The following is a 13,060-nucleotide window of genomic DNA, read 5'->3' on the forward strand; positions in this document are numbered from 1 at the left end:
ACTTATGCACTTGACAGACTTAAAAACTTAATCTTAGCCATACGTTTTGAATTCTGGAGGAGGTAAAGGTTTTTGGAGCAGGTTAAAGTTTTAGGAGCATGTGCCATTTGATATCAATAGCTAAGTTACTATTGGTCCTAACCTCATCAAACCTGTATAAAAGGTGCCTATTATGTTACACATGCACTTGACAGACAAGCTTTTAGAGCAGAAACCCTTTGATAACTGAGTCTTGGTTATAACTTGTCCGTGAAACTTAAGATATGATGACTTCAATCAGACTGTTCATACTCTTCTTTCATCAGCTAGTGTGTCAGTAGCTTGCCTTATTTTAGAAAATGTTAATACATAGAGCATACCCTTGCGTATCGTTTCAACTGAGATAAAAAAAAAACCCACCTCATATGCAAGCGATGAAAGTATATTGCTACATAAATAAGGAAAGTTGACGATAAAAGATTTGAAGTCATCACGTTTATCACAAAGTATTTTTGTTAGGCTACCATTAATATTTTTCTTAGTAAAACACCTAAATATGAAACAGATGACTTGGACTCTGTGGTATCCTCTATTTCATGTTCACAAAGATATATTTAGTCGACGTAAGATTGGAAGTAACAACTAGACACGATATAGTTGCGAGCAACGAGTGGGTCTTCCGTCCGATTTTTGAATAGATTAGATTAAACTTATCACTTCAAAGATAAAATCGTAGATCTAAGCGAAAAATAGTAAAAAAAAAATTGCGGCAATCGGGGCTATAACCCGGGTCACCTGGGCCCTGTCCACGACTCTATCGACTGAGCTACTCAGACTCTCGCTTCAGAACTTTGACGCTTAATTTCTGGAGAATGCCTGAATTACCTGAAAGCACCTTGTTGCGAGCAACAAGTGGGTCTCGTTTGATTTTGAATTGATAGGGTTCAATTCAACTGTTGACATTTGGTACGATTTACTATCATATTAACTTCCTTTTAAACTAATTTTTCAACCTACACTGAGAAATGCAGATTTCCGGAAAACGTCATTTTTCACTTCAATATCTCTGCAATGCGTTGTCCGATTTTAAAACGGTTTTCAGTTTTGTATTCAGTACGACCGGAAGTGACGGACGACCTGCTCATATTAAAATTTGATTAGTTTAAAACATATTCTGATGGAAAACGGAAGACCCTAATTATCAATTGTTAATACATCGTCTATTTACCTAGATGTCGAGTTGTGGGCCACAACGTTTGATTTCATGTACACGTCTTTGAATAACTTCTGCTGTATATGAATATGGAAACAGGTCTGCCAAAAATAGAGCACAGCTGGTACCCATGGGAATTCGAACAGACTGTTGGAAAATCTGATTTCCAAAAATCTTTTTATTTATCTCATCATCTGAGTACTTGTGTACGCAATTAGACTGAATTAACAAAATAGTTTTGTAGATGACCAATGACAAGGTAAGGTAATATACGAGGTCTTTTTTAAAAAAAAAAAAGCAGCTATCAATGATGCCAAAAAGTCTTGCCTTTAAGTTATCGTAGGGAATGGTTGTTTAAAGTGTAGAAAAGCTGTAAGTTCTGATACTATTGAGTTAGTAAAATTTCGTGATTTCAGATTTTCTAAAGTTCCTTTGAATTTTAAGCATTCACATATGATTAATCCTTTCATATACGTGTTGCTAAAATGTCATTACTTACACAATAGCTGTTTGATAATTGATTTATTTTACATCTGCACATATTATGTTAATTCTTAAAGTTTATAGTGTTATTTTCTTGTTCACTATATATGTTTTTGAAAAGTATATGATGCATATCTGACTCGTGTGTAAGTTTATTCCATGCACGTTCTAGATAAAATTCTGAAAACTAAAACGCGTTTTGGTCAGGTCGAAGTTTTTTAAAGCTAGGTCCAACAACAAGATAATGATCTCAGGGTTAGACTAGTATTAAACCCATACGGTAGCGAACGTCACGAAAAATTAGTAATTGTTGAAAAAGGTTGAACTAAGTTGAATTTCAACCAGCATGCATGCCAATGCTTTTTATTCTTTGGCTTAACCGTACATGAAAACCCTTAACTCTTACTCTTATTCAGTTCTGAAGATTAAAACTGTTAGGAACGATATAGAAATATTTTATTTCAACAATTGACTACACATGTATATACATTAATATTGTTCGTCTTTTTTCCACGCGAAACTGTCAATTTATAGTTATAAGAGCGTATCATCGTTTTTGATATTTATTATCTGATTTAGAACTATTCATGCCTTATTTTGTCCTGATTTTGCTATTTACGAGTGAAATAATTAAACTACAACCAATGCATATATTTAAATCACCTGCGTATAAATGGTAACATATGTTTTTTAAACAACACTTTCTTGTTGTCTTGTTTTACTAGTCAACATTTAAGAGTCGATCTGTCTCTCTAACACAAAATATTTGGTCTACGACCAAGAATTAGCTGATAAAGTTAACTTTTATTACTGTATACGCTTCCACTGGTGATACACAATATCTCGATATAAATCAAACACTTTATTTAAAGATACAGAATAACAAAACAGGCATTTTAAACTTTGTATAGTGAACTTTCGGTGTTTTGGGGTGTGCTTGTTCTTAATGTTGCCTTAATGACATCCGTGACAAACGATTGATAGGCAGAACCGGGTCAACCGGGACCATCTCAGTTACGTGTGGCTACTGTGAGCTCCTCGACCAAAGATGGATACAGAGGGCCGGGTCTACTGGGACTACCTCGGTTACGTGTGGATACCTTGATCGTCTCGACCAAAGATGGATAGACAGGACCAGATTTACTGGGACCACCTTGGTTACGTGTGGCTACCGTGAGCGTCTCGACCAAAGATGGATAGACAGGATTGGGTCTACCGGGACCACCTGGAATACGTATGACTTCCGTGACCTTCGTGACCAAAGATGGATAGACAGGACCGGTTCTATCGGGACCACCTTGGATACGTGGGAAAGGACCTTCACGGGACGGGTATGTGCATGCGTCAACTTTACCAGTCGAAAATCGTTTACAGCATTTGCCTCCATATGGACATATTGTGTCATAGCTGCAAGGTACGTGCGCATGCATATTCCCGATGATTATATAGTTTTCGTTGCAGGAACCTGCGCGCTCGAGTTCTGCTGGTAATTGACATCTTTGACCCTTGTCTCCAGCATAACAACATTTCTGTACTCCGTGGCATTGTTTGTCATTCTTACAATGTGGGCCAAGCTCTAGCTCCTGGTAAATCTTCTTTGATGGGCAACGCCCGGGCTTTGGTACACCTAAAATGTTTTGTTTTTGTTAACCAAAAGTACAAATTTTACATTGAAAAACGATATTCAATTTCCGTATTTTCATAAAAGTTGGAAGATTTATCGACTGAACTATTACATAACTTTATACTCCTCACCAAAGGCAATCAGACGTTGAAGACGCTTCTGATAAAGTGTACTTAGCAATAAATGGTATAAAAAAGAATTGAGTTCTGTTTTTACTCCTAGTATTTGATCAGAGACGTCTGAGCTACACAAATATTAACATGACTTTTGCTTTCTGCTTCTGATAAGTTTATCAATTTTAGTTTATTCACTCAAACCAAAAAAATGGTACAAGAGGACCATATATACAGAATACAGAAAAATACAAACCGTCAGAAGCATAAATATACTGTCAAGCAGGAAAAAGATAGAAGTAAAACTGGACATATAAAAGGATTATCAATACTAATATAAGACTTTGGTAAGAAAGATTTGAACTTGAAAACACGTAAGTGGAACAGAACAGAATATAAAATAATTGACATAAAATCAAAGACTTTCTCAGAGACTTAGATCTTAATATAACGCAAAATGAAAACACCAACCCTACAGAGTAAACTCACCGGTGTAACATATTCATTTTTATGTATAAAACATACCTAATTATACTTCCAGGGGTTAAGGTATTCAATGTTTAACGACCAAAAATTTGTACCTGATAAATAAATAGCCCTGTATTTTAAATGATGGAATCTTTTTCAAAGTGATATCAAATAAAATTACCCCACAGAGGAATTTTTCAAATTTTGAATGTTTTCTAATCAATTACACCTTAAATTTTACATTGAAGTATATGAGCAGCCTATGGTTTATTAAGATATTGTAAAAAAAAAAAAAAGCTTGAATTTCATGCAAATTTCCTGTGATAATTTGAATAAACTCCCTCTTTTTTCAAATATGTAAAACAATTATTTAACGCAAATATTTAAAAAAAAAAATAAAATAACCATTCAAAAAAGTGCTAGGTGCTGAATGACCAGCTCATTTTATGTGATCAGTTATGTGAATTTGGATAATATCACTTTCATCTTTATATTCTAGTAAATTACATTTAATAATGTAAAATGATTAAAAATTGTTTAACATCGATATCCCTTCATTATTACATACCTTGAATACCCACATGGCGAAAAACCATCTTTAAGCAAGTCCTTAAAGGTGGCTTTAAGGTGACTTAAAGGAGCTTAAAGGCTATACAACCTTTAAGCCGCCTTTAAGTCACCTTTAAGCAAGTGCTTATAGGTCCTTAATGTCCAAACTTCTTTAAGCCACCTTTAAGCCACCTTTAAGCCACCTTTAAGCATCTTTAAGTGGCATTTACGCTCTCTTTACACTGCCTTTACACTGTCTTTAAGTGGCCTTTAAGTCAATATTGATCAAGCTGAACAATAAAAACATATATCAAATGCAAAAGCTCTTTTATAGGGATGGAAGGGGGTCATCCGAGTGATAATATAATTTACAAGGAAGGGGGGGGGGTGTTCCAGGCGGTTTTAATCGTCGCTCCATTAAACACAGATCGCTATCATCAGCAACGCTCCGATGGACACAGATTGCCGTTATAAAATTCTTTATAATTTTTTGGGGGTTTCAAAATTATTGTAGGGATGAGCGCAGTCTCTGTATCTTAATATGTGCATAAAACTAATTAAAGTATGTTTGTTTCCTATTAAAAATTAATCGGTGAAATCTCTCTCTCTCTCTCTCTCTCTCTCTCTCTCTCTCTCTCTCTCTCTCTCTCTCTCTCTCTCTCTCTCAGTTCATCCGGTTATTAAACAAAATAAAGATAATGAACCAAAAATGCATGAGTTAATTTGATAATCAGTTTAAGGTTTGTATTTTTTTTTCAATTTTCATTATTTCTAACTCTAGATCTGCTAGATACATGTTAAAGATGAAAAGACTCTCAACTGCCTTTGTTATATCGGGCGGGATATTACTGCTTTGTTTGTCTAGACACAGTTTTGTTCGTTTGTGTATATCTAATTAGAGTCTATTGTTTGTCCAACTTTAGAAAACCCCTGGAACTAACACAGAATATACAAGATATACACAACAGTTGTGTCGTGTGCCCAGGTGCATGTTTGTGTATATTTAATTAAAGTATATTGTTTGTCCAACTTAAGAAAACCCCTGGAACTAACACAGAATATACAAGATATACACAACAGGTGTGTCGTGTGCCCAGGTGCACGTCAGGGTTTCTAAAGGCGTTGAATCTTAGTATGTACGAGTATAATATAAGTCTAGTGAATAAAAGTTAATTTACATTTGTAATTCATTTTCAAAGTATTATTTCCTAGCTCTGGGTTTCATGTTACGTCTACAAATTAACGATACATGTATGTAAGAGTAAAATCTTGAGGCTAATTAATTAATGTACGGGTGATCATAAATAGGGGTTGATTATTAAAATATATGTATAAGGGTAAATATGTCACATATACCCAGCCTGGCACATCATACAATTGTATGTACAAGTCATTTGCAATTTCCACATGCAGTAAATACGTCACCGGTAATTGGTAATTTTGTTTGTTATAGAATTGATAGTTTAAAAATCATGTACATACAATTACATGTAAATATTTAAACATATTGGAACGGCGCCGCGATCATGAAAACCGGGAAATTGCGGGAAATTGAACAAATACCCTAATAGTATCAATGCATTTAATAAAAGAAATGATTTCATTTTCTTTCTTACATTATTATAGCTATAAATTAGATGAACGTATATCTACTCGGTTTAAATTTATTAACTAAGAAAGCCTTCTATAGTGAACCTAACGGTTTCCATTTAGGTATAATATATTTTTGTTCACTGAAGACCAAGTTCCGTATTTCATTCTAAATACATGCATGCATGTAATTTATAAATTAGATATAATTGATTGTTACAAACTGAATGGTTTGTCAAAATCTTTTCAAGTAAACACGTTCAATACATTGATTCAATATCCACTGATATATAGGATATAAAAACGCTCATATATATGTAAGTTGCCGTGGCGCAGTGGAAATGTGGTGATACTAGTAAACTAAGGGTCCCGGGTTCAATTATCGCCGTGGCCGGTTTTTTTGTGGGTTTTTTTTCATTTTTCTTTCTAGAACAAAAACCGTTTTAATACCTTTTCTTTCATTAAGTTAATACATTTTGTTGGAAATTAAGCACAATATTGAATTAAAATTTTTTTAATGGCTTAAAGGTGGCTTAAAGGTGGCTTAAAGAAGTTTGGACATTAAGGACCTATAAGTTGTCCTTAAAGGTGGCTTAAAGGTGGCTTAAAGATAGTCTTTAAGCTGCCTTTAAGTCATTTTTACGCTTTCTTTATGCCACCTTTAAGCAACACATATAGCTTAAAGGTGGCTTAAAGATCGTCTTTAAGCTACCTTTAAACACCTTTAAGCTATCTTTAAGGAGGACTTAAAGATGGTCATTCATCCTGTGACCTTAAATCAAATATTTACTCTTACATTTATTTGTTGTTTGGATTTGAATACTTCTTTTTTTGTTTAGACAATATTTCAGATAACCGTTCCATTTTCAAAATATTGAATTTCTTTAAAAAACCATTTATACAAACTTGGAATATATGGAAGACCTGGAAGACCCGCTACAGAAAGTCTGTCAACTCCTACAGGAGCTTCTCCGGCTCCTCGTCTAGGACTTTTTCCGGCACCTCCTCTAGGACTTCCTCCGTTAACTTTTTCAGGAGTTCCTCCGTTTCCTTTTTCAAAAGTTCCTCCGTTACCTTCTTTAGGAGTTCCTCCGTTACCTTCTTTAGGAGTTCCTCCGTTACCTTCTTTAGGAGTTCCTCCGTTACCTTCTTCAGGAGTTCCTCCGTTCCCTTCTTTAGTAGTTCCTCCGTTCCCTTCTTCAGGAGTTCCTCCGTTACCTTCTTTAGAAGTTCCTTTGTTACCTTGTGTATGCAATCAAAATGGCAATCAACAAAATAGTACATGACCGATGACAAGGTAAGTTAATATACGAGGTCCATTTAAAACAAAAAGCAGCTATCAATGATGCCAAAAAGTCTTGCCTTTAAGTTATCGTAGGGAATGGTGGTATGAAGTGTAGAAAAGTTGTAAGTTCTGATACTATTGAGTTTTGTAACATTTTGTGATTTCAGATTTTCTAAAGTTCCTTTGAATCTTAAGCATTCACATATGATTAATCCTTTCATGTACGTGTTGCTAAAATGTCATTACTTACAGAATAGCTGTTTGATAATTGATTTATTTTACATCTGCACATATTATGTTAATTCTTAAAGTTTATTGTGTTATTTTCTTGTTCACTATATACTAAAAATGAACTAAAAATGAGTTCTACTAAATTAAATGCTTTTGAAATGTATATGATGCATATCTGACTCGTGTAAAAGTTTATTCCATGCACGTTCTAGATAAAATTTGGAAAACTAAAACGCATTTTAGTCAGTTCGAAGTTTTATAAGGCTATGTCCACGAACAAAATAATAATATCAGGGTTAGACCAGTATTCAACCTGTGCGGAAGAGAACGTCACGAAAAATTATTAATTTAAAAAATGTTGAACCAAGTTGAATTTCAACCAGCATGCCATTGCTTTTTATTCTATGGCTTTATCTTACATTAAAACCCTTACAATAATTCTTATTCAGTTTTAAAGATTATAACTGTTAGGAACGATATAGAAATATGTTATATCAACAATTGACGGGAGTTATATGCCATATCATTAACAATACACGTGCATATACAATGATATTGTTCGTTTTTGTTACACGTGAAACTTAATTTCAAGTTATAAGAGCGTAGCAATCGTTTTTGATATTCATTATCTGATTTAGAACTATTCATGTCTTCTTTTGTCCTGATTTTGCTATTTAGAGTGAATTGATTAAACTACAACCAAAAATGTTATGCATATATTTAAATCACCTGCGTATAAATGGTAACATGTTTTTTAAACAACACTTTCTTGTTGTCTTGTTTTACTAGTCAACATTTAAGAATCGATCTGTCTCTCTAACACAAAATATTTGGTCTACGACCAAAAATTAGCTGATGAAGTTAACTGTTATTACTGTATACGCTTCCACTAGGGATATACACTATCTTGAAATAAATCTAACACTTAATTTAAAGATACAGAATAACTGGGACTACCTCGGTTACGTGTGGCTACCATGGGCTTCTTGACCAAAGATGGATAGAGAGGACCGGGTCTACTGGGACTACCTCGGTTACGTGTGGCTACCGTTCCTCCGTTACGTTCTTTAGAAGTTCCTTTGTTACCTTCTTTAGCACTTCCTTCGTTTCCTTCTACAGGAGTTCCTCCGTTACCTTTTTCAGGAGTTCCTCTGCTACTTTCTTTAGGAGTTCCTCCGTTACCTTCTTTAGAAGTTCCTTTGTTACCTTCCTCAGCACTTCTTCCGTTATCTTTCTGAGGATTTCGTCCGTTACCTTCTTCCGAAGATCCTTCGTTACCTTCTTTAGGAGTTCCTTTGTTACCATCTTCCGAAGTTCCTTTGTTTCCTTTTTCAGCACGTCCTCCGTTACATTCATCAGGAGTTCCTCCGTTACATTCTTCAGAAGATCCTCCGTTACCTTCTTTAGCACTTCCTTTATTACCTTCTTTAGAATTTTCTTTGTTATCTTTTTCAGCACTTCCTCCGTTACCTTTTTTAGAAGCTCCTCCGTTACCTTTTTTAGAAGGTCCTTTGTTACCTTCTTCAGCACTTCCTCCGTTACCTTCCTCAGGAGTTCCTCTGTTAACTTGTTCAGAAGATCCTTCGTTACCTTCTTTAGGAGTTCCTTTGTTACCTTCTTCAGAAGCTCCTTTGTTTCCTTTTTCAGCACGTCCTCCGTTACATTCATCAGGAGTTCCTCCGTTACATTCTTCAGAAGATCCTCCGTTACCTTCTTTAGCACTTCCTTTATTACCTTCTTTAGAAGTTCCTTTGTTACCTTTTTCAGCACTTCCTCCGTTACCTTTTTTAGAAGCTCCTCCGTTACCTTTTTTAGAAGGTCCTTTGTTACCTTCTTCAGTACTTCCTCCGTTACCTTCCTCAGGAGTTCCTCTGTTACTTTCTTTAGGAGTTCCTCCGTTACAATCGTCGCTATAATCATTCTCATTACTATATTCACATTCAGCCAAACAAAAGGCAACTACGAGACCAAAGACCAGCAACGTATACATCTTTGTTATTCTGGTAATCTGCATGAGACAAGGGAAGTAAAGTTTTTTTTATTGATATTGAATAAATAGGAACTTAATCTGGTTCTGATTTGCGCACAACGTAGCTTTTAACTATGTCCAGATGCGTTTTAAGATGGTATTGAAGACAATATATCATCTTGTATCATACCTTAGAAAGTGGTGTTGTGTATATTTGTCATCTTGCTTTTACATGTACGTTTTTGCCAAAAAGTATGCTGTAAATTTTTTTTTTCAAGTAGATTAAACATACTGGCATGCTGTATATTTGAATATATAGATAATATAATAATAATCTAAATAACAAAAATAATCATAATCATAAATAATCATAAACATTGGATATTTTTCACTTTGTCAATTATTTATTTCGCTTTTTGTTTACTGATCAACATTAATGAAAAAATGGGATATATTCGACAATATTTGTTATATCGCAGCCACTTTCTGTTTTGTAAATGAGCTATTTTGATATGAATTACCCCCATTTGGTGGCATAATAATTTTGTTTGACGATTAAAATTTCTTTAAATGTTTTACTAAATTGATGGAATTTATCTGCAAATTTAATTCAATAGTTCTGAAAACAGAAATAAATCTTAAAAATTAATTACAACATTGGTCTTTTAACATAGCAATATTACAATTTATAAAAGTATAAAGAAAAACAACTCAAATTTGAAGTTATTGATTCTTAACAATTATTGAACAGAAAGTGATGGCATATGACAAATAATTCCCCTACTAGTTTTATATATGAACCTAAGCATGTGCTTTAAAAAATATAAAAGTAATGGCCATGCACTGTCTTGGCATTGAATGGAGATACTAAAATAGAAATCAGCCATACTCCTCATTCTAGTATCAACACATTTTTTTGAAAGTTTTTGCTTTAAACATCCAAAAAGTAATAGATCCTTTGGATTTATAAATAAATAAATTATTATAATAACTTTAAAAGAATAATACTTAGAATTTATCTGTGATGGTATTAACCACTTACAATTTTGTACATCTGCATTTCTTATATTAAGAACTGTAAACTTCCCTTAACTAATGTGATTTTAATAAGGATATTTTACAAAATACAACTGATCAGAATATGGACCTACTAAACAAGAACTAAAAAAATTGGTTTATGTAGAACAAATCAAATTGAGATGTCTACTTTATCATATTTTTAGGTTATATATTAACAATTAAAACAATTTGACTACAAAAATGAATAAAAACTATCACCATGAATGTAAGGTATAAGTAAATCAACCATTCTTTGAGTATAATGAGGTGATATAAAATACGATCGGGGGTGATCCAATCCAACAGGTATTGGTGAGCTAATGCTCATTAGTAATTCTCCCGCTCTGATGTGAATATGTAGCCATATGCATTTAACAGGAAGTTGGAATCCGATTTGTACAAAAAAAACGAAACAAAATATGGCATACCTACACACAGATATATGTTAAAATGTGAATAATCTAAGATAAATAATTGCTAAGAAATCTTTGCCTTTTTTTTTAAAGTAAATATGATTAAAGTCGACATTTAACATGAAGTTGGCGTCAGATTGGTACAAAAATATAAACCACGATATTGGATGCCTAAACAAAGAGTGTTTAAATTTCAAGCATCTGTGAAAAATGGTTGCTGATAGATCTTTGATAATTTTTTTTTGCTTAATTTAGGCTAAAATTAAACAAACTCGTAATATAAAAGAAAGTTGTCGTCCGATTGTTACAGCAATACATTCCACGATATGGCATGTCTAAACAAAGAGTGTATTTAAATTTCAAGCATTTTCAATTCATAGTTGCTGAGAAAAATGTGACAAGAATATATTTATTACGGACAGACAGACAGCAGGACGGACAGAAAGACATACAAAGATTAAACATTTTATCCGCTTCTCCTTTGGAAGAGAGGGGGGGGGGATGTATTTCAATGATTCCTTATTACTTATTTTCGTATAATTTTTAGTAATTGTTCCATCAGATATTGAAAAATTAATTGATGAGATGTATTAAAAAATAGATTTGTAGTGTTATCACAGACAAAGAGACTGGAAAATGTTAATATTCTATATGTCATATAATGACTATCATGTGATCAACAAAGGTCCCGTGATCAACGTCCTGCATCTCCTTAAGAAATGAAAAAGACCGCAATAAACAATTTTGTATTTTTTAACGTGTGCAATGTTTAAATTGAAACCCTATTATCTTGTAAATCGGAAAGAACAAAAAAACAAAACAAAACAGGATCAATTAATTCTTAATAAAATTACACACCCATAGAAGTTAATGTTAATGCAGTTAGACCCTCCGCGTACGATTTAAAATATATCCGACATACGAGTTAATATATTAACTTGTTCTTAATGAGTGTGTATTTTTTTAATCTCTATTACTGAAATATATATTACACTTTCTTTTTTCTTTGGTTTTAGTTTAAATAATTTTTGGTCTAAAGAATTTGGATATTTGTTTGAAAGAATTCTGGATAAAATTTAAGCAATATCTGTTCGATAAATTATCGAGCACTGAATATGCTGAACGACTTGTAACTTCAAAATAAATTCACTTGCTTAGAAAAAAAATACGATAGGATAAACTGAAAAACTGATTTATAAAACGATATATAACAGACGATAAAATCGTAAACACACAAAATAGGATAGAATACGATTTTGTACAATAACATTGCGGATACTGTATCAAAGGTTCCATAACAATACTTAACTTAAAGTTTCTATTCTATTTAAAAAAATCAACAATTTACGTTATATACTTTTATTTTTTCTTCTATTGACAAAAAGGATTTAGTTAAAAGATACCGTTGGATTCTTTGTTACAACCAAAAACATTTTTTCACATCCTTGACAGGGACATACAAACTAACGGGATAGGCGACTTCTACATTCGACATGTTTACTTCCCAAACAATCACGCGAGCCTTGACATGTTTTTGAAACTCTGTTTAATCCCAGTAAAATATTTCGTTTTTTATTCCATAATTTTTCTCATCTTGTTAAATGGAATATCTAAAAAAAAATTCAAGATAGTTTTTTAAAGGTTTTATATCAAGTAACATCATAGATAGATGAAGTTGAAAATGACCTACGAAATAACGTATCGCGTGATTTTGGCAAGACTTTTGAGAGTTGCGTATCCCGTTAGAATAAACATCACTATCCTAGATGAAAAGTTTCGGGAATTAGCCCATTTACGTGACGCAATAGATGCACAAGAAATGAACAAGATAGAATGTCTACCATATTTCTATAGTACCATGTAACTGTCTTCAGTTGAATGTCAACATATATTTACATGTATCTTGCATTTTGTCATATTTAGAGATAAATAACTTGCACACAAGGGGCAGAAGTATGTCACCATACAGTTGCTACACGCATACAGTTCTCATCAAAATTGACTAGAAAGATGACCTTGTCGGTGTAACGAAGAAAATTGACCCGGGTTGTAAACTCGTTGTAAACCAGGTTGACTCGTAAGTC

The 13,060-nt window shown here is 33.3% G+C and overlaps 1 protein-coding gene across 1 annotated transcript; it reads right to left on the reverse strand.

Moving 5' to 3' along the window:
* Positions 1–6,976: 6,976 nt before the first annotated feature.
* Positions 6,977–9,455, reverse strand: LOC136275029 (axoneme-associated protein mst101(2)-like). The gene is made up of 2 exons (XM_066083283.1): positions 8,670–9,455; positions 6,977–7,261 (listed from the first exon to the last, which is right to left on the reverse strand). The coding sequence occupies exons 1-2, from the start codon at positions 9,453–9,455 to the stop codon at positions 6,977–6,979; spliced, it is 1,071 nt and encodes a 356-aa protein (XP_065939355.1).
* Positions 9,456–13,060: the final 3,605 nt, after the last annotated feature.

The sequence above is a fragment of the Magallana gigas genome, chromosome 4, assembly GCF_963853765.1.
Source record: "Magallana gigas chromosome 4, xbMagGiga1.1, whole genome shotgun sequence".
In the NCBI taxonomy this organism is placed as follows: domain Eukaryota; kingdom Metazoa; phylum Mollusca; class Bivalvia; order Ostreida; family Ostreidae; genus Magallana; species Magallana gigas.